The sequence below is a fragment of the Sprattus sprattus genome (genome assembly GCF_963457725.1).
Source record: "Sprattus sprattus genome assembly, chromosome: 2".
NCBI lineage: Eukaryota > Metazoa > Chordata > Actinopteri > Clupeiformes > Clupeidae > Sprattus > Sprattus sprattus.
Window position 1 is genome coordinate 29,043,794 of NC_137921.1, and position 22,500 is coordinate 29,066,293.

A 22,500-nucleotide genomic window follows, 5' to 3' on the forward strand; every position below is an offset into this window, starting at 1 on the left:
GCTACCTCCACCACGAGTGCCCCCCACCACCGTACACCACAGCTACCTCCACCACGAGTGCCCCCCCCCCACCGTGCACCACAGCTACCTCCACCACGAGTGCCCCCCCCCCACCGTACACCACAGCTACCTCCACCACGAGTGCCCTCCCCTCTCCTCCCCCCATCCAAAAACAAGCATGGCTATAAATTCACTCTGCTTAAAAAGAGAGAGGGAGGAAGAGAGCCAATACAGAGACAGAGAGAGAGAGAGAGAGAGACAAAGGCAGAAATGAGAGACAGAGGCAGAGTGAGTTTGACCGAAAAGAACAGAGAGAGAGAGGGAAAGAGAGGGACAGAGAGAGCAACAGGAAGAGTAGAGAGAGAGCCTGTAAAAGAGATAGAAAGATACAGAAAGGGAGAGAAAGAGGGAGGGTGGGAGTGAGGAACTAACTCAGGTGTGTGTGTGTTTGTGAGATGAGACTGGTGTGTGTGTGCAGAGAGAGAAAGAGGGAGGGTGGGAGTAAGGGACTAACTCAGGTGTAAACACAAATAATAAAAGAGCCAATAAAGCGGAGAGAGGGAGTTAGCGAGTAATTAAGGGTTTATGTTCCTGTGGTGTGTGTGTGTGTGTGTGTGTGTGTGTGTGTGGGGGGGGGGGGGGGGGGTGTGTGTGTGTGTGTTTGGAACCACCACAGCTGATGGTTTAATATGATTTTATTTAGGTCTTTGTCATTAAAGCGTTTGTAATTAGGGTGACCAGAAAGCCACATGTGTCATTATAACAGGAATGCAGCCGACATTAAAAGGATGTCTGGAGGTTTACTACATCCCTGGCTGGCTGATACAAAAGGCCGTCACCACTGACCTGGCGCCTAGATATTCAGTGCTCCTCTTTTATGACACATCACCCTCTGTCACTTCTTGTGCCCTTGCTTGTGAGAGGGAAGGGGAAAAAACGAGGGCCACTTTGAAACAGATTTTGTCCCAAACAGGACTCCATCAGAGGCAGCGTGTGAGAACACACACTTTCTCATGTGTCAGACAAGGACACGGACGCCGTAAAAAAAATAAAGTTTGGGCTCGACGGCAGGCTACGCCGCACCACGCACATAAAACGAAGAGCCCTTCGTATCGAGCAGCCATGTGGACGAGGGGTGGGGGTGGGTGGGAGGTGGAATAGAGCCCATTTAAAATGATGCAGCACCAGGCGCAGCGAGAACGTGATCCATCAGGAGGAACTGCCTCACGCACAGAAGGCGTGTAGGAGGGACACGCTCAGATCAGCCCGGCACGAGTCTCAGAGGCCTCTCAGTCTCCGAAGAGACTTCCTCTTCATCCCTGCCATCCCTCCTCTTCATCACTGCCATCCCCTCTCTCTCCCCACGTGAGAAGTGTGGGTAAAGGAGGAAAAAATAAATAAATAAATCTGATCCATTTGGTCTATAGTCGAGGTGGCCTTTTCAAAACCGCCGACTCCGTATTGATCGTAATGCGGTGAGTGGAAAGGAAAAAGAAAGGCATAGAAAGCAATACTAGCTGGCTTGGCAACAGACATTGAGAAACATTTCAGATGAGAGAAAAACAAGAAGAAAAGGGAAAAAAGAAAAAAAAGGTAGAAAAAAAGAGAAGAAAGACAGGAGTCAAGGGAGAAAAAAAACAAAACAACAGCGAATGTCTGTCTGCGGGAAGAGCAATCAATCTGTGCTGTAGGTCAGTGGCGGTGCACGGGACCACACAGTTGCGGAGGCTCAAGTCCGTACAGGAGCGGGGACCTCGTCTTGTCTGTGCTGACGTGTGCAGTCACGCTGGGGCCACTCACTCACTCTCACACACTCACACACACACACACACACACACACACACACACACACACACACACACACACACACACACACACACACACACACACACACACACACACGCTCACTCACGCACGCTGCAGGGGGAATGTAAACTCATTCCAGCCAAGGCACACAGATAGGTGTGCTAAATGACGAGACACCCTTGAGCTGTGTGTGAATGAGAGGGTGTGTGTAAGTGTGTGTGTGTGTGTGTGTGTGTGTGTGTGTGTGTGTGAGTGAGTAAGAGAGAGAGAGAGAGATTGTATGTACTGTATGTGTGTGCAATAGTGTGCGTGTGTGTGTGTGTGTGTGTGTGTGTGAGAGCGAGAATTGTTTGGAGATACAGCAGCTTGACTGGAGATTGCACTCCTGAGCAGATAAAACTGGAATGTGGCTGGCTAGGAGAGCCGGAGGTGAGACGTTTATCAGCAGGCCACCAAACGCAAGACATACAAAAACAACACCATCTGAAGCAAGTTTAAAAGGCGTTTCACGTACGTCAAATGACCTTGGATTCGGGAAGGAAGAATAGACCACACAACCCAAAGAGTACTATCTTCAAAGGTGACCTTGACGAAACATTCAGTTGAACGACGACGAAAGTGTAGCACCTCTCTCTGATGAGATCGACAGAGAAGCACCCCTGGTGGCGCCATGTTTTTTTTTACAGCCGGACGAGGCTCTTTAGCCTTATCGACGGTGCAGGTATTTTCTTTTTAACGACAGATAAACACCTGGGCACACGGGGCAACATCAAGAGGGTGAATCTCTCATCCCCGCCGACTCATCACGTCTTTCTCTGCCTTTATTTTCCTTTGCCAGCCTGTTTGCGGTGTGCTGGATACGTAGCACAGCTACTGTTGAAAGGTCTGCCACAGCGGTGCATCTAATCATACCTTCATTTGTTATGTCAGCCCCTTGATTTTCCTCCTCCTTTCTGCCCCCCCCCCCCCCCTCCCCAGGAGATAGGCACGGTGTGGCTCTGATAAGCTCCGGTACTTGGAGGAGGGCCTGAGAGAACTGGCATGCTTCTGCAAGCTAATTCTGGGATAACAATCTCCCGCCTGACACCAAAAATCTCTCCTCCTGCCTCGGTCGCCTCGCTTCTGCGCTCGGGAGATGGTTTCTGTGCGTCGGCGTGCCCATTGCTAACTAGGATTAATATTACCTTTTTCTCTTCTTATTATATTTCTATCCCCTCCTCGCGTGACAGTTCTGTTATTTGGAAATAAATGAAATGAACTAGCGTTTCCCCTTGGGAGGAACATAACAAGGCAGCAAAAGATGCCATTTTCTCCGTGAACAGACAACAGGCCCACCCACAACACAACACTGCACACAACACAACACTGCACACAACACATCACATCACATCACAACACAACACTGCACACAACACAACACTGCACACAACACATCACATCACATCACAACACAACACTGCACACAACACAACACTGCACACAACACAACACTGCACATAACACAACACTGCACACAACACAACACATCACACAACTGCACACAACACAACACAACACACCACTGCACACAACACAACAAGGTTATTACTATCACACAAACGCTACACCCCCTAATAATGCTTCTGCAAACTAAACCATGCCCTTAATCTCCTGCACATCCTTGCCTGCGTCCCTGGAGGGCTGAGCACAGCTTAGTGACATAAAGGTTAAATCACACTGTCAGATCACCCCGACCTCTCCACGTGTGCTAAACAGGCCTTTATTTGGCCCCACGGAGCCCCACGGAGCCGTCACAGGGGGGGCACAGGGGACAGACATGGAGGCAGTACCTGGGCCTCGGGCAGGGCGACGTCCAGGATGACAGGCTGTCCGCGCGGCTCCCCGTTCTCCAGCCGCGAGTACACCACCTGGTAGCCGCGGATCTGACCGTGCTGCTTGGTGGCGAGCGGAGGCTTCCACGTCACCCGCAGCGCCGTCGAGTTCACCGCCTCCGCCTCTACCCGCCGCGGGGGAGCGCCTGGCACTGTGGACGAGAGCAGGTAGCACAGTTAGAATACACACATCACAGACTCACACACACACATTCCCGAACCACATAACACACACACACACCCTTGCTCTCTCTAACACACCAAAACACACTCTCATTCTCTTAAACACACACACACACACACACACACACACACACACACACACACACACACACACACACACACACAGACACAGACAGACACACACACACACACACACTGACAAACACTGGCGCAAACCCGGGGAGACAAGCCTACTCCTAGAATGACACAGCACAGGCTCGGCACTCGGCGCGTTTGAGAAGAGACAGGGGGGCTCAGCGAGTGTCAGGGAGCACTCTTCTCCCACTTCCTCTCCCCAAGCTAGTACTACTGCTGGCGCCCCGCTCCTTCCAAAAGCAATCCATAAGGGCGTAAAGGTCATGTAAAGGTTGGGCAGGGGCGCGCTGGGAGAATAAATAACATTAAGATTCACAGGACGACTGTGCTGGGGCTCTGGGAGCAGACTCGAGCGGCCCCCATTCACCTCGTGTGTTAGCACGTCGCTGTTGGTACAGAGGGAGGGGGGCGGGCGGGTGGTGGGGGGGGGTTATGAGTGCCGCCAGTGCCTGCTTGATCAGCTCCCTGGAGGTGGTGGTGGGGGGAGGGGGTGAGACATTCAGATGAATACAAATTTGATATCAATAAAGAGAAGGCACGGGCGTTGCATAGATGTTAATGACGGTCAATTGGAACAGAGGAGACTAAGAGAGGGAAGGAGAGAGTGAGGGAGAGAGAGAGAGTGAGAGAGAGAGGGAGAGCACAGGAGAAAGAATAACACTAACGAGGTTAAAAAGCTGAATCATTAACAGACTGATGCACAGGCGTGAGGGAGGGGGAGAAGGTGTGTATGTGTGTGTGTGTGTGTGTGTGTGTGTGTGTGTGATAAATGAATGCATACAGGGGGAGATCACCTATAGAGTGGAAAACCTGGGCAGTAGGCTGCGGTGGCTTTGTTAAGTGGAATCCTTTAGCCATATAAATCAGCAAGCCTCTGGATCTCAGCCTTGACCTTCAGAGGCAGAGGTAGTCAATAGTGCTCCGGTGAGGACGGATAAGCACAAAGACCAGGCAGAAAAGAGAGGGCAGATGTGTGGTACAGAGGCACAAGCGGAGAGCAGGATGGCTCTTCTTGCCCTCTCCAAACAGTGCCCTTCATCGGTATAGAAGCCTGCCTATCGGCGCTTCAAAAGGCAAGGTGTGGAGAGCAGGACGGCACTTCTTGCACCCTCCATACAGTGCACTTCATCGGTATAGAAGCCTCAAGGTGTGGGCTGTGTGGCTGGCTAACAGGCTACATTTCATTTATGTGTGCGAAGCAGCCCCCTCATTCAGCACAATTTGCTTTCCTCAGACACACACACACACACACACACACACACACACACACACACACACACACACACACACACACACACACACACACACACACACACACACACACACACACACACACACACACACACACACACACACACACACAGTCACCTCGTACCATATCACGGCTTTGATGCACAGCTCGTCCACACACACACACACGCTTCCACTGTCCCCTCAGTGGTCCTTGAAATCCTGAAATCCCGCCTCACCCCTCCCATCTCTCCCCCGGCGTCTCCATGGAAACGGCAGTGCGAAGATGGAGTGGGTTCTGCTCCGGTTCTCCATCGTGGACTACACCTTACACACCGCCCCACACCATTCCCTCTCCGCTCAAAGCCACTCTGGCTGAAGTTGCTAATGCACTTTTCCCACCATCCCCGGTGTGAAGGCAATCAAGTGCACATCATCCTCTTGTCAGGTCGGGGGTGGCGGTGGGGAAGGTGATTTAGGGGTAATTTGATAAAGATCCAAGGAGAAAATGGGAGTATCTGCACCCAGTCAATTCACTCCAGTTTGATGTAGGACTTGTAAGGGCAGAGGTAATCTATCCACGGCCAGGTGCAAACCACTGTGTCGCTCCTGGCTCAAGTACCTCTCCCCTCCCCACACACACACACACACACACACCAAGGAAATATCCACGCTCAGCTAAACGCTAAATTTTCATTTCAATAATGGGTGACAAATAGCCTTCCCTTACTGGATACATTAAAACAAATTAACGTTAAATATCACCATTCTAGGATCTGGGTCCCGTACACGTGCCTTGTGGGTAATAGAATAGGTGAGGTTATTGGCTGTGTGGTTTATGGTCTGCGTAGGGCTGGGCGATATGACGATATATATCGTGAGGACGATAGAAACGTGTCTATCGTGACCTTTCTCCTCTATCGTTTCTATCGTGATAAACTTTTTTTCATTATACAGTCAGCTGGCAGCTTCAGTGGCTGCTAGCAACGTTTAGCTATCGCTGCTAGTTGAGATTCAACGGTGTGTCGCTGGTTTCCCTGGTAATGGACAGACGGTTAGCAGCTAGCCCTGGGTCTACTCTACCTTCTGATTGACGCTCTTTGCCCTGCCATCCACGGACAACTCAGTTTGACCCATCTCTCTGGACCATCGGGGTACTGGGTTCCAGTTTTATTGAGTTATTATCCTGACATTACACACACATACATAACAAGGAGCTCCTTCCCGAACTGAACGGCATTATACAAACATTCGTATCGCTCACACACACCGCCAGCACAGCCGCTTGCCGGAGCGGCACAGCACTCTGTGGATTGACAAATACGTCATCGTACGTATTCTGAGCTGTGACCATCGACTTTTGAACTCTGAACTCATACATCTATTCGGAACACAAAGAACTGTAAAATACATCGGGATTGTATTGCCATATTGTTATTGCATTAGTTAAGTTGTTTATTGATTGTATATTTATAGCAAGCGTGAACGAGAGAGTGATTGGGCATTAGGCCACTGATATTGAATGGGTATGAAAATAGTTATTAAAGCAAATATTTAGAGTAGGTTCATTGAATGTATCTATTTATAATAATTAATATTAGTACATGTCTTATTTAATACTGAATGGCTTTTATCTCTTCATTATATTTAATATTAGTCAATATTACAGGGGAGTGAGATCTTAGTTACACTCACTCTATACACATCATTTTAGTAGTGGATTAATGCTCCCGCTACATTTTGTCCATTATTATATCATTATCGTGATATATATCGCTATCGTGATATAAAATAATCCATATCGTGATATATGTTTTTTTCCATATCGCCCAGCCCTAGGTCTGCGTACTGTGTGATGTTGGCGGCAGGGGGTGTTTGTGCGTGTGTGTGTGTGGTTTATGGTCTGCGTACTGTGTGTTGTTGGCGGCAGGGGGTAGAGGAGCTACGTGTCTGACTATAAACTCCTCCATCAGTTTGCGCCTTTGCAAGTGAGTGTCTGAAGTGGAGCAGGCTCAATGTCAAACAGGGCGCCAAGCTGAAGCGATGCAGAGGGTGTTTGCGCGTGTGTGTGTGTGTGTGAGTGTGTGTGAGTGTAAGTGTGAGTGTGAGTGTGAGTGTCAGTGAGAGTGTGAGTGTTTGAGTGTGTGAGAGTGTGAGTGTGTGAGTGTGTGTGTGTGTGTGTGTGTGTGTGTGTGTGTGTGTGTGTGTGTGTGTGTGTGTTGTGTGTGTGATTATCAGAGCTATGGATGCTGGAGCACAATGAGACTCTAAGGCGGTAGAACAGCAGGACAGGCGATGGGAGGAGGACTGATGGTCAAGCCGTCTGGTCTTCAGAGTGGGAGGCAGAGAGAGGGGGGTAATGAGAGTGAGAGAGAGAGAGAGAGAGAGGGTGTGAAAGACGGAGAGAAAGAGAGAGAAAGGGTGAGAAACAGTGAGAGAGACAGACTAAGAGAGAGGGAGAGGTGGAGAGAGAGCGAGAGTCTGTGTGAGAGAGAAGGGATACAGCTAAGTATTCAGCTAAAGCAAAGACTGCTCATCCCTTGTGAGAAAGGGACTGTCAAATGCCTCAAGGCCTCGCAGGGTGAGACAGAGAGCGAGAGAGAGAGAGAAACCGACAGACAAAAAACGTTGAAAGAGAAAAATGCAAAAGAAAGAAACAAAGGGGGAGGAGGGGTAGAGATAGAGAGATAGAGAGACAGAGCAAAAGCAAAAGAAAGAGAAAAGTAAAAGAGCAGCCTGCTGCTGCCACCACCCATGCCAGTCTCGCGTCGGATCAAGCCAGAGACGACTGGAACCCAAACACAAGCTCAACCTGTCCATCAACACCGACAGCTTTCCAAGAAGCAGAGCTGCTCAGCAGAAAACAGACGGCAGGATGTCCACTCCTGTGGTGAGGGCTACTGACCGACCGCAGGTTGCGTACGCTAACCATAACGGCCCTGGTGAGAGAGGCTCACACAGACAGGCTTGTATTGGAGATAGGTGGTGAGAGAGGCTCACACAGACAGACAGGCTCGTATTGGAGATAGGTGTTGAGAGAGGCTCACACACACAGGCTCGTATTGGAGATAGGTGGTGCAAGATGACAGTCTAGGCTGGAGTCGCGGCGAGAAGTCATCGCCCAACGCACAGTGCCACAGAGGAACTCAAACGCTGACAATTCACCACACGTCCATCTTCTTCCTTATTTCAGGACCCGCAGTCCATTCTCCATAGGGTTATGTTCTTAGCATGGCAGGAGAAACCCAAGTGGATGAATACTTCTTCTTGTTACAGGGCTGGCTGGCAAAGGTCTGACATCTTCTGGCCTGCCTCAGTGGAGGCTGAGCCTCCTGTAATCGCCGGTTCGGTTGTCAGGCCAATGAGGCGTGGGGCTGTCAAGAGAAGCACCACAGGTCCTCCAGTGGCCCAACATGCACTGAGGTCGTGACAGGAAGACCACAGCATCTGCCTGTCCAGGGCGGGCAAGTAGGAAGACGGCGGAGAGGCACGCAGAGCCAGAATGGGTGTTGTAGAGAGAGAGAGAGAGAAAGAGGAGGGAGAGTGGGAGGAGAGCACTCAAGCTGTTAAGCGCGAGGAACAACAGGGGCCAGCCTTCGGAGTGAGTTAGTACTTTCAGCCGAGGAAGCAGCAGCAGTAGCAGTGCAGAAGAAGAAGAAGAAGAAGGAGGAAGTGGAAGAGGAAGAGGAAGCAGCTAGGCAGAAAGGAGTCTTCAGAGAGCCAAAGTGAATTTGACAATTCTGATCAGAGGTATGCAGTGAGGGAGAGAGAGCGAGGGCCGTACCGTCCTCTTTGGTTTTGATCCGTGTGCCTGGGCTCTCTGGGCCAGGCCCCACGTCCGTGTGGGCCCTCACCCACACCTGGTACTCGGTCCACTTCTCCAGGCCGTCGAGCACGTGGCTGGAGGCGTCGGCGGGGATGTCGGGAACCTCGTGGCGCTCCATGTCCTCCCCGGCCGCTGCCTGGTAGGCCAGCGAGTAACGCACGATGTTGCCGTGGCGACTGGCGGCTGGCGGCGCCGCCCAACTCACCTTGATGCTGGTGGAGGTGAGGCTGAGCAGGTGTACCTCCTGAGGGGGGGCCGATGGAGCTGGGGGGAGGGGGGAGGATGGATGGAGGGGCGTCAAGCAAGATGGGAGACATGGGGGTGGGGGGGGGGGGGGGGCAACATACACTCTGAACTAGGAGAAACACACACACAGCCGGTCTTACCACTAAAAGTAATTTAGCGTGATTAAAGCCTAAAGTGTTTAGAGGGAGGCTCCCATGGTAAAAGACCAGGGACAAACACCTCATTGAATACGAGTCGAATGGAGTTTTCAACACCCACTCCGCTCCGGCCGGTAGGAGGGAATAAAAACAATATGAGAAAGTGATAAAGGTCAGCATGGAGCCATTAATCCAGCTTGAGTATGTAAGGGAGGTCACGCGCTCTATATTCCACTGTAATCCCTACTGATAAGTGGGGATGCCCAAGTAGGAGAGGGAAAGAGCAGTGGAATAAAATGAAATGTTTGTTTCGCAGTTACCAGAGGGCAGAGAGCACGGTGGGGAGGGCCCAATATGGCCGTGCGCTTGATATCTAACACATTCATTTGAAACAAGAAACATACCTAATATATCTAAGGCGTGTGTTCGTTCCAGTCCAGAGCAAAAACATAAAATAAACTGAATTTTTTTTTATTACACAGCCCATGTTAAATTACAGTCCTACTAGTGACTATACTCTACCACAAGCACTACTAAGTATGTATAAATTAGAAAGTACGTACTTACAATGTGTAAGTGTGCTTTAACTCTTTGTTACTTAATGTGCTACACTATATCTAATACCAAATGGCGTGTAATATAGAGGGCTGTGTAACATGAAGTGCAGACAACAGATTTCATGAGAATAACACAACTGTGAAATAAAATGGTCAAGCATGCAAACTAGAGGGTTACTGGGAGTAGGTGGAAGGTTTGATCGGCATGATGAGGGGTTCTACAACACCTACAGCTAAAACACACCTGTGATTTTCATGATCAGAGCAGAATGAGGCAACTTTTCCCATTTCGCCTGAAAGACATCTATCTGACTAACCGCCTTCAGGGGTTAAAAGAGGCAATAACCAGATTTATATTTTTTAAACCCAGATGGAAGAGGCATGAAAAAGAAAAAAAAGTGTAGCTGACAAGTATTTCTATGGGGCTTTTCTTCAAGGTGTCGGAATGGGAAATGATCCTCGGGAGCGGTCTTTATGTGTGTAACCGATTGCAACCGATACGTTTGAAAAGGAGGAAGACGGAGAGAGAGAGTAACGAGAGGAGATGGAGAGGGAAAAGAAAGGAAAAACAAATGCAAACGAGAGAAAGTGCGAATGGGAATGAGAGAAAACATCTTTAGAAGGGCAGATAAAGTGAGGAAAACATTACGAGAGATAAGAGAGAGGATAAGTGATAGAGACAGAAAAGAACGACTGGGGGGAAAAAAGGACCAAGTTGAAAAGGAAGGAAGATATTGAAGAGTTAAAGATTAAATCACAAGGGGGAAGTTATGGTGAGACAGAGAGAGAGAGAGAGAAAATAAAAATGGAGAAAAAGAGTGAGAGAGGGAGACAGAGGCAGAGAGAGAGAGAGAAAGGGAAGATAGACACACAAGAGAGAGAGAGTGAGTGAATGGGAGGGAAAAAGAAGGGCGAGGAGAGGGAAAGAGAAAGGGACAAGGAGAGGGAGGGAGTTTCACTGGACTCTGTGACAGCCTGGCGTCTCTCCTGAGATGCACAAACTGTCAGTTGGCCAGCAGATAAGGAAGCCAGCGGATTTTAGGGGCCACCGTTCCTATGGGAACCAGGTCCTTAGTAGCTAACCGAGCCTTTCATGGCTGACAACTATAACAAATAGCTTTGAATAAGCCCGGCTTTCTTTTGGGAGATATCATAAATATTTCAGGTTGAACTCTATATCTGCCGGTGAGCGACAGAGGCTTTGGGCAGGGGCTGTGGGAGAGGGGAGGAGAAGAGAGAAGAGAGATTAAGACGGGGGCCATTTACGTCAGGCGGCCCTGCCGAATTTGGAAGCCCCTAGAGAAATAATGTTGGGTCATTACAAAAACCGTGGGCAGACAGCGGTCTTGTCAGAAGGCTCTGAATCACGAGCAGGGTTTAAGTGTCTGGGATGGTAGTTTCAGCCACACGGCCGTCACTCCTGCTCCTGCTCCTGCTCCGGCTCTCATTTTGCGGCTTTGATCTTGAAAATCAGAAGCCGCTGCGACCAACGCAATAGATCACGGGGAAAGCAAAGTACACAGAAAAAAAAAAATATATATATACTGTATGTAGTTAAATTATCAACTAAATTTAAAAGGAATGTTCACCCAAACCTACCATTTTCTGGGTGTTGGAAAAGTCTCTCTTAAGGTTTTAGATGGAAAGAGGCTGTGTGAGAGACAAGACTCTCCTATTAAGGCAAGCGGGTGAGTCGAGGTCAGCAGTGTTCAGCCCTGCGTTTGGAACTTACTTGATTGGGCGGTGCGAGCCGTTATGGGCTGTGTGTAGACGCCCAGGCCCATCTCGGAGCGTGCTGCCAGGGAGAACTTGTACATGGTGTCTGGCTTCAGACCCTCCACTGCGTAGGAGCCAGCAGGGTCGAAGGTCACGTGTTGCTGGGAAGGAGAACCCCGTTGAAGAATGCTCAATAGAATGCTATACTGACATGAATGCAAGCAATAACACATAATAATATCACAACAAATAATGACAAATTAGAAGCAACACAGCATTGAGGGCATCAACAGCAAAACAACACAGAAATCAACAGAAATATGAAACAACTAATAGTATATTAAGAGTTATTCTTAATAAATATTATTGCACACCTAAAAAAAACACACACATGCTCTCTTTCTATATGTATCTCGCTCTGCTTCTGACATGAGATAATGCATTTTACATTGGGCAGTTGCGGGGTCAGACACAGAGCTCTTATGTACCTTGCTTCCTGAGTCGGCCTCCCAGTAGTCGAGCTCGTACTTGATGATCTGGTCTTGCACAGGCCAGAGCCAGGTCAACATGATGCGGGTGTCCAGCTCTGCCTCCGCCTCGAAGCCTGCAGGCTGGGCAGGCACTGAGGAGACAAGGCAGACCCAGATATAAATATTCTGTTATGTTTTTACCATTTCCAAATAGCCTAAATTGTAACAAAGCATCCTGAATATCAATTAGCAATTTATAACAAATGCAGACAGATGATGGCATGAAAATATGCAAAAAGTAATGTCATAACAATAATTCATACAAATTCATGAATCATTAAGATATAATAACTATATTTAATATAAATTGAGATGGATGAATGTGAATTCAGTTATGAGAAAGCAATCCGAATGCTGTAGTTGTCCAGGCCTTCCCACTGGCTGTGTGTATGTGTGTGTGTGTGTGTGTGTGTGTGTGTGTGTGTGTGTGTGTGTGTGTGTGTGTGTGTGTGTGTGTGTGTGTGTGTGTGCGTTTGTCCAGACTCACCTCCTTGCTGGGTCTTGACCTGCAGCACGTCCGAGGGCGGCCCGTCCCCAACGGAGGTGAAGCCGAGCACGCGCAGGCTGTAGGTGATGTCGGGCGTGAGGCTGGAGATGGTGGTCAGCTCCGAGTAGTCGGTGTTGTGCTTCTGCCAGGTGCTGAGCGGCGCCTGCAGGTTCTCCGTGTAGTAGACACGGTAGCCGCGGATCTGGCCGTTCGGTTCCTCCGGAGGCTTCCACTGCACCAGCATGGTGCTGGGGCTGAGCATGCGCGCCTGCACGTGCAGCGGCGGGGAGGACGGCGCCTGCTCGCTGGTGCGCGTGTCCACCGGGCCGCTGGGCGGGCCGCGACCGATGTTGTTGACCGCCATCACGCGGAACTCGTACTCCGAGTAGGGGCTCAGGCCGCCGATGCTGTAACGTGTGGACGCCACGCCGTCTACCTCCTGGAAGCCGTTGTCGGACTGCTTGGGCCGGTACTGGATGACGTAGAAGGACACGGGCTCCGGGTTGCCCGAGTCCCACGTCAGGGTGACGCTGGTGGCCGTGGTCTCGGTCACGATCAGGGACGTCGGGGATTTTGGTAGGGCTGCGTTACAGTGGAACGAAGGTACAGGGAATGAGAAGACGCAATGTCAAAGTAGGCAATTTCATTTTTCATCTATTTTTCTGAATGCCTGATTTGGGTGGAGGTTGAAAGGTTTTCTCTGTACAAGCAGAACTTTTTAAAGTCAGAGAGAGAGAGCGAGAGAGAGAGAGAGAGAGAGGAGGGGGAGAGCGAGAGAGAGAGAGAGAGAGAGAAAGAGGAGGGGGGGGAGGGAGAGAGAGAGAGCGAGCGAGAGAGATAGAAAAAAAGAGAAAAAGAAGCTACAGTCTATTTTTCCCCGTAGTCCATCACTATTCTAGAGGCTGCTTCTCCCTTCCTGCGACTCACCTGTCACTGGTGGGCCCTGACAGGCCATGTTCATTATCTCTCAAAGCAAAATGTCTCTCTCCCTGCGTGACATAAAGGCAGCTTAAGAGCGCGGCTCCACGCAAGTCTACGTGGACATTTTTCTAACGATGAAGAAGAACTTCATGCTGGGGAATTCATTTTCCAACAGCCATCCCACTGTGCACTTTCATGGCAGACACTGGATCACTGGCCAAGTATAATAACCTCCATTTTTTGTTTTAATGCATTGTGCAATTGAGTTGGGGTGTTTCAATTGGAATTGCTTTTTGTTTGCTTCTCATTCATCAAATTGGCTGTGAAGATAAGGATACTCAGAGGAGGAAGACAATGCGAGGGCCTTCAAAGGGACTAATTTATTTTAGGGTTAGGGTCTTCACGAGAGTATCCCGACTCTGAGGAATAGCCGTGGACTACTGATGCAGTAAAGAGCTGGCTTTCCGTATTGCCATGCCTGAACCGCATTTCCTGTTTACTCAAGCAGCATCACAATCATGATGCACAGCGAGATACAGTGACCTGTCAGAAGAACCGTGCTGTATTTCTTTATCATCACCATCTGTGATTAAATCTGTCCTTTAGCTGCCATTGCCAACACAATGGCTGCTCTTTCCAACGACATGACTAGTTCAAGTACAAAAACATAATGTACCCATTGCCTGCCCTCACCAGAAAATGTCATTACATACCTATAGTCTGCCCTTACTAAAACATGTTATAATGTACACACAGTCTGCCCTCACTATAACATGTTATAATGTACACACAGCCTGTGGTCCCTGTGTGTTCACTGTGTGTTACTTCACATACTCTCTGGTCAGTCACCAGAGATTTGGTGTTTTGACCGAGGACAAGAGAAGGGTCATGGAATGTTTTAAAGTTCATGACACACAGCCAGTACAACCTGACAGCCTTGCTCAAAAAACATTGCTTGCATATTCTGAGTCAAAGTGATTCCCAGCATTGGGTGGAAGAAAGAATACATATCTGGGAGACTCACAGAGCAACGGAGAGGCACACTTGGCACAAGAAGCAAACGCAGATACATTCTTTTCTAACGCAGTTCCTGAACTGTAAACACTGCCATTACCATTACTTTGCTCGCCAGTAATGGACTCGCGCTCGCAGTTTTTTCCATTTCCACAGGCGAATGGAAAGTGCGAGTATTGTAATAAAATGGCAGTTGAAAATGACTCTAAATGACTTTGGTGTTGTATGCGTTCAGGCTGCCGACACACTTCAATTGGACGCCGCCGGGTGAGACACGAATGCATGGGGACAAAAAAATAAGATGGAAACGCTGACAAGAAGACACAAGGGGGCACGCCACAGAAACCAGGGGTTTCCTGTCACCATATGGAGATTACGCTCTGACATATGGGATCTTAAAAATGTGGTGCGCATCACAGAATACAAAATAAAATATATTTTTTGGAGCTTGGTGCTTTAAGTGTGTAAAAAAAAATATATATAAATCAGTCTGAGCTGCATTGTGTACCAAAACAATCCATGATTAGACTTGCAAAAATACACAATCGCAGAGAACATTTGGGGGTTCTCGGAAAGGTTCAGTCAGTGGGTGAGGCCCTACCATCTGTCTTTCTCTGACTAATACCACAGCAATACGCTATCCAAGCAGCCTATGTATATCCACTCCACACAAATCCTATCCCTAATAAATCTGATTAAAATTCTCACTCATCCTTGCGTGATCTAACTCCCATCAACAAACAACTACGCTCCAGTGAATGAATTCTTAATAAAAGATAACTGTGACTGATAAGCATTCAGACGTGGGTTATTCATGGAGTCTCTGTGAGGAATAAACAACCCCCTTCGAGAATGATGGGAGTTCATTTTCTCTTCATATTTCATGACCCATTCAACCCTGCTGAGTGGGAAGAGAAGGAGGAAGTCTGAGGGGGATCCTCTTCAATGTCCCAGACACTAACATGATAAACAATCCGGGAAATTAATTCTTCGACAGTAGATTTTTAAGTATTTGTGTTGTGTTTCTGTACTCATGAGGGGCCTCTAGCAGTGAAGTGAGAAGTTTTTGGGGGCGGGGGGGGGGGGGGGGGGGGGGGGGTTGGTGGTTTGGATGGGGGGTGTTTAAAGAGGATATTTCTTTCCAGAAAGAGCACTTTGCTATCATTCTCGTCCCGCACACTTAAGCATCATGAAGAAGCCGGAGCTACAAGTCAGAATTCAACTTTGATGAAACATTGATGAAGTAATTACATGCACTGTCTGGCAGGGGTGTGCGGGAAATACCCAGCCTCCATTATTAATGAGGCCGACGTCCTTTCACTATTACCATCTCTCATTGCCGATAAGAACACAAACTTCTGACAGCTGGCTTGATCAGCAAGAAATATTAATGGTGAGGAAGAAAGTTACCACGTAGACAATTTGCACAACTTAAAAGGATTACAAAAAAAAATAACAATATTCAGAAAGTACAGTTTCCCTCACCCTACGTCTGTTTTTATACATTATTGTTGACTTACCTTTGACGGTGATCTGTGCGGTAGTGTCTATTATGCCCAGCGAGGACATGGCCACGCAGGTGTAGTTGGCCGACTGGCGGATGTTGGTGAGCTCCAGGACGTTGCGCCCGACGGGCATCTCGTCCTCCTTGGTCAGCTCCAGCTCACCCGTCATCCACTTGACGAAGGGCATGGGGGCGCCCACAGCCACGCAGGTGAGGTTGACGCTGCCGCCGGGCATCACCTCGTGGTTGGTGGGCGGGATGGAGAAGCGGGGCGGAACGCGCCGCACTGCGAGGAGGAGAACAGAAGGCTCGAGAAGGGGAAGACACAGGACAGCGACACACCCCTTATCTAGGAATCTGAGCCTAGCTCTACTGGTCAGATAGGCCTGGCTTTGGCCGTGCCACACCACATTTGCACCGCAAAGCCGACTAAACAGAAGGCAGCAGAAGGGACATATGCAACGTCCCACTGTGTACGAAATGTATTACTTTAATGGGGTAACGTTTGTTACTAAGGGCACTTATAATCTAACAAACACCTTAAGCCTGAAATTTGATTTAGTGGGTAGAGAAGAATCGGCGTGCGTCAGCGGCTAATACATTTTCTATTTTGGGCTTCGACGCAAAACCTAGCGGCGTTAGGAATTGGAATGTCTAGTCTCCTCTATCCAATCCTACGGAAATATATCAGCACTGAAAAGCAGAGAATCTGAGGCCTACAGCTTGAATAAAGTATTCTACTATGTACGCGGACGGCTGAAGTCGAGGCGCTCTGTGCCAGACCCTCCTCCAGGGTAAAACTCCCTCCCTACCTCCCTCACTCCTTTGGCCTGCCTGAGAGGAATACATGGTGGAGAATCCTATTCTCATTGCTGTCCCACTCCATCAGAAATCCTCTGAAGTGCTTTTGGCTCCCCATATTACATTTGTATTAAAGCAATGGCACTTGCCTTGCATTAAAAATACATACTGTAGAAGGCCGCCGTAGCCGAAGAGCCCGCGCCTACACCAAGAGGGTGGTCACGAAACGTGAGTCACAAAGTATAATTTCAGCTTAAAGCTGAAGCCTCTGGACATGTCCATCATTAAAGTTTCCATCAGGGGCTTACATTCTCCTCTGAGAGCTTTCTTTTTAGCTTGCGCTCTTTCTGGGCAGTTTTCTCTTAAGGGGGCCTCTAAATGGACGACTAGGACATTATGCTTAGCCGGAAAAACCTGGTACAAGATACAAGGTTTTATGGCATATCTGGGATTTGCCAGGGCTGATCTGGGATTTGCCAGGGCTGAGCGTGCTAAATGGAATTTCGTTATTGGCTGCGTGCATGATTTCTGCCAACTTCAGAGTCTTTGCGGAGTGGATTCTGTGGTTATTACAGAGCCGAGATGGTAAGAGGCAATTTAATGAGGATTTAAGTCGGAGACTCTTGAAACATTTTCACTTACTTTGCACCTCAGCTTTGGGTCAGATATATAGCAGGTTTAATTATTGAACGCCCTCTGCTAAGGCAAGGTTATTTACATTTGTTAAACCTTCAGAAATCGAACCACAGACAGACATTCGCTGTGTGATATATTCATGAGGAGGAGAGTCAGAGAAGACAAGGTTTGGCTGGCTGTAGGCTAGGTGCCATGGGCAGACAAGAGGGCCATTGTCTCTCAGGAGGATAAACACTCGGCACAGATATGTAGATTACACACGGTTCCCACAGAGACCGCCTGCCCGGCCCGCAAATGGGAGGTGATGAAGGGAAGTTGCCCAGGAAAGAGGAGAGCAGGCTTATTCGTAGCACGCAAAAAAAACTAAATGGGAGTTTTATGTTATCGGATGCAAGGCTAGAAAATTGTATTTCTTGACTGCATTTTGGTGGTCGGCTAACGGATGAGAGCTGCTGTTGTGGTGTGTGCACAGCGGAAAAAGCCAGGCCTCACATTTCATTTCCCTGTTGATCTTCAAACACACACACTCAGGCGAGCTGCAAGGCTCTCATTTTAACCACCACTAAATGACTCCCTTGCAGACACTGCTGCTGTGATGCTTCATCACTGGTAGGCAGCGGACTGATACCATCACAAGAGAGAGAGAGAGAGAGAGAGAGAGAGAGAGAGAGAGAGGAAGAGAGAGAGAGAGAGAGAGGAAGAGAGAGAGGTAGCGAAAGAGAGGAAGAGAGAGAGAGAAAGAGAGAGGGGGAGAGAGATAGAGATAGAGAGAGTACTTTAAATAAGAACTCTTTTATCATGTATTTGAGCAGAAAATGCAAGGGTTTCAGCTGAATACTGAGAATGAGTCTAATTTGGAGGGTGCTACAGAAATTTGGGTGTGTCTGAAGATAAAGTCCAACAAAACAGCATTTAGATCCCATCTTTGAAAAAGCTGGCTCTATCACTGTGATTTCCAAAGTACCTGCATTTTCTGCCTTAGCATATCGACTAGATAGAGGGAGGGCTATAAACATTCTTCCTAGGGGCAAGGCTAGCCAACAGTTACACTGATGCTACATCACCAAACTGGATTTGGGAACAGGCAGGAGAGCAAAAGGATTGTTATTATCACTTTTCTTTTTTTTGGGGAGAACAAATATCTCAGTGTTTATGTGACTTGAATACAGCGAGGGCTGGGGTATTGCCAAGCTCTCCCTCCCTCACACAACTTTCTCTCCCTCACCCACACAACTCTGTCTCTCTCCCTCCCTCCCTCCCTCACCCACACAACTCTCACTCCCTCCCTCCCTCCCTCACACACACACCTCTGTCTCCTGGAAGCAACCGAAACCCAGGTACATTAGATAAGGGACAGGCAGGAGACACCGAAGGGACTTTATCGCAAATAAATCCCCATTTGCATCCAGTGGGGGGGTGGGAAGAGGGGAGAGAAAAATAGGATGTAAAATATCACTAGACTGGGATATTTAGCCCTACTCTGACATTGTGCTGGAGCTTCATTCCCTTGTAATGTCTCCATGAATCTACTGAATTTTGCAATCCTTGCAAATTCTTGTTTTTTTCTTCCCAGCAGTTTATTCATGAGATATTGCACAGTTTATTACTTTGATGACCTTGACTTATTATATTTATAAAAGGCCTGGACATGCACAATACTGCATATACAGGATTTGTTTTGTGCATTTTGGTGTTGCTTTTACAGTCTTCATCCCAATGCGTACATGTGTGTGTGTAAGTGTGCGTGTGTGTGGGTAGGTTAGTGATTTTGTGTGTGTGCGTAGGTGTGTGAGTTTGTGTAAGTGCATGCAGGATAGCTTAGGTGTGCCTTTTATTTGTGGGATGTGCTGGTGTGTGCCTGTGTGTGTGTGTGTGTGTGTGTGTGTGTGTGTGTGTGTGTTTGCAAATTGATGCACCGTTTCTAGCCCACTGTTTCTAGCCCCAGGGAGTTTGACCCAAGCCACATAAACACTGAGATAGATGTATTGTTCTTTTCAAAGCAAGGCCAATGATTGGCTGACTCTGGGTTAGCATTGAGCAGATGTGTTAGCTTGACGAGCCAGATAGCTGCCAACATCAGAACAAGTCCGGCACGAGTCTGGCGCTGGGACTGTGCCAAATTAGGGCAAGAACCGGCACCAATCCGCCCAGGAACTGTGCCAAAATAGGGCCAAGACCAGCACAGATCCACCCAAGAAACTTGCAAATTAGGGCAAGAACCCGGGCCGATCCGCCCTGGAACTGTGCCAGAATAGGGCCAGAACCAGCGCTGATCCACCCAGGCACAGTACCAAATCAGGGCCAGAACTTGGTCAGACCCGTTTACAGTGGCGCTATCCGGAGAGAGCCTACAGGGTTGTTTCTCAAACGTGCTGGACAGAGGAGGAGGAATCCGCAGAAGACAGAGTTAGTCACTCTATACAGAAAAACGTCTGATGAATGTTACCAATGGACATGGAAGATGGGCACAACATCATGAACACGTTTGTTTTTCTTTTTTCTTTACTCTCTTTCTTTTTTTTCTGTGTGTAGTTGTGTGTCATCTCTGGATTAAGAGTTGACGACAGCACTCGTAGGGGGGAGGTTTATTTGCTGGATGATGCCGCCCAGTGAGAGCGAGACCTCGCTGGGCTGTGGACACACTGAGCCCCCTAGCAGTGGGAGTGCCACTGTTGATTTTCGTAAAAATCGCTGCTCTTACACGAGCCTTTTTTATGTTTTTTTGTTTAAAGATGGTATTAGAAGCACACATGTGAAGCTGACAGTTAGAAAAGGCAAGGCATAAACACACTTCTGACTTCTTTGGCATGCCAGAAGGAAGGGGCTGAGAGCGGGGGGGGGGGGGGGGGGGTTTGAGGCAACGGGGTTCTGTTAAGGGTTTATTGGGGACAGGAGGGGGAGTGTGGTGGAAGAAGGAGGGTGACAATCAGTTTTGCCCATACATATACCCTCAAGCAAGTCATGCATCGGTACAAGTAGCTCAAGCGTCAGTGCACAAGCAACATCGGCCATGATCACAGCAGCATGCCAGTGCCAACATGAACCCACCCCACCCCATCCCACCCCGCGCACAACCCTTCATAAAATGTCTTAAATGGGCAGAAAAAATGGCCCCAAGGAATTTGTTTTCCTCTTTCGCTGCCAATGCAAATACAACTAACCAGTCTGTTGCAGCTGTGATTTTGATCTGGGTTAGCTAGGGCGATTTATGCTAGACTTACACTATGAACAAACTCTGATTTATTAAAAACCTAGTAATTAATAATAAACACAATCAAGGATAAAAGCTACCCGGAGTCACTGAGAGCTGACGGCATTGTTTTCCAAATGCTATCATTAAAAATCTAAATTACGGACTCCCCATAGCATTCTATGAGAGCCTCCTCAGAACAACACAGAGAGGAAAAGAGGAGTGTTCTGCCAGTGATTCTTTCGCCCTACAAAAAAAGCCGTCCTCGTTAAATCCTGCTTCTGACAGCCCGGGGACAAATAAAAACAAACCAACAACAGAAACGTTGCAGCCGAACCCCTTTCTCCAGGATGAGTACCAACATTGTAGCCTGTTTTATGAGAAGTTCATGGAACTGTGACACAGATGCCACTCTTTTCAAGAAGAAAAAGAGTGTCCATTAACACACAAACAAGGGGGAAAAAGGCGGTGTTGACAAACAGAGCGATATATAGCGTACTGCTGGTATTCCACATGCATGCCATGAAGGAATACGAGACATGCTACCGCATGGATGTGTAGCTATAAAAATGCGATGTGTCGCAGTCAATCTGACTTCTAGCCTGTCACTTCTCAGAGCATTTACCAGTATCTCTCTCTGAGCTGAAAAAAAAAATAGAATGAGATCTTACATATATGGTGAATATATATCTATGTAGTGAAAGTATATGACTACTGGATTACAATGGCATTGTTTCTCTTCAGTAAATACTCAGTGGGAAAAACATAAAACGGGACAATTGTGGCGAAAAGAAGAAAAAAAATCCATGAAGCTTAGCCTAGTGGGCACGGCTACACACGGCAGCGAGAAGGGGACAAAGACGAGATTCACATTCACTGCCCATTTCATACGCCAGCACCTCTCTGTGGGCGAAAACAACGCATCGTTTCAGCAGGAAAAAGACATTTGATTGAGAATTCAAGCTGACTGCTAGACGGATTCAGCAATTGCCTGTATATAAACGAGTGAACGAGTTTAGACTCGAGATGTTAAATTACTGTTGGCTTCCTACAGAAAAGGCAAACGGTTAACGCTGGGCTTCTGCTTAAGGCCTTCTGGCCCTCTCTCCCCAGCAGAAAAGTGTTTCCAAAGCCAAGGCATTTAAGGATAGGAGAGGTGGATTATAAAAATGTAATACGAGGGTATTTAAAAACATACCGTCTTCTCAGCTGACTTCTCCCTCTCCTATTGTTCTCGGCACTGAATCTGGAGCCAGCTTTGAACGCTTCCGAGTCCAAAATAAACAATCAAAGCCGCTTTAGCCAGATTAAATACTTGAAAACTCAAAAGGCTTTTCACTGTTAACCAGGATAACACCACATCCCCCTATTAAATGGGCTAAGCAGTGGAGGGCGGGAAGAAGCACGTGTGTAAACAGACCTGATCCCGTAAACCAAGAGAGCATTCCTATATTTGGTCTTTGACCTCGAGAAAAATACCCCTGAATTAACGTAAAAGCATATTGCTGATCCCCTGTTCGACATCAGTGTAGCGGAGGGATAGATGGCTCTATCGCTGTGGTAATGCTGGTAGTGTCATAAGGACAGTGTGCATCTGAGGCGGACGAGTGTCACATTCCTTGATGGTACGCAAAAAAGGCTTAAATGCAAAAACCCTAAAAACTCTATGGCATCCGAGGGGCTTTCCTGACTCTGATTGGACTCCTAACC

At 48.1% G+C, this 22,500-nt stretch overlaps 1 protein-coding gene across 1 annotated transcript in view; it reads right to left on the reverse strand.

The window, feature by feature from the left end:
- Positions 1-22,500, reverse strand: part of ptprfa (protein tyrosine phosphatase receptor type Fa) — a 228,601-nt gene that overhangs the window by 69,486 nt on the left and 136,615 nt on the right. The window contains 6 exon segments of the mRNA XM_080832228.1: positions 3,636-3,829; positions 9,010-9,315; positions 11,724-11,868; positions 12,196-12,329; positions 12,725-13,306; positions 16,180-16,449. Coding sequence (XP_080688354.1) covers positions 3,636-3,829; positions 9,010-9,315; positions 11,724-11,868; positions 12,196-12,329; positions 12,725-13,306; positions 16,180-16,449 — 1,631 coding nt within the window.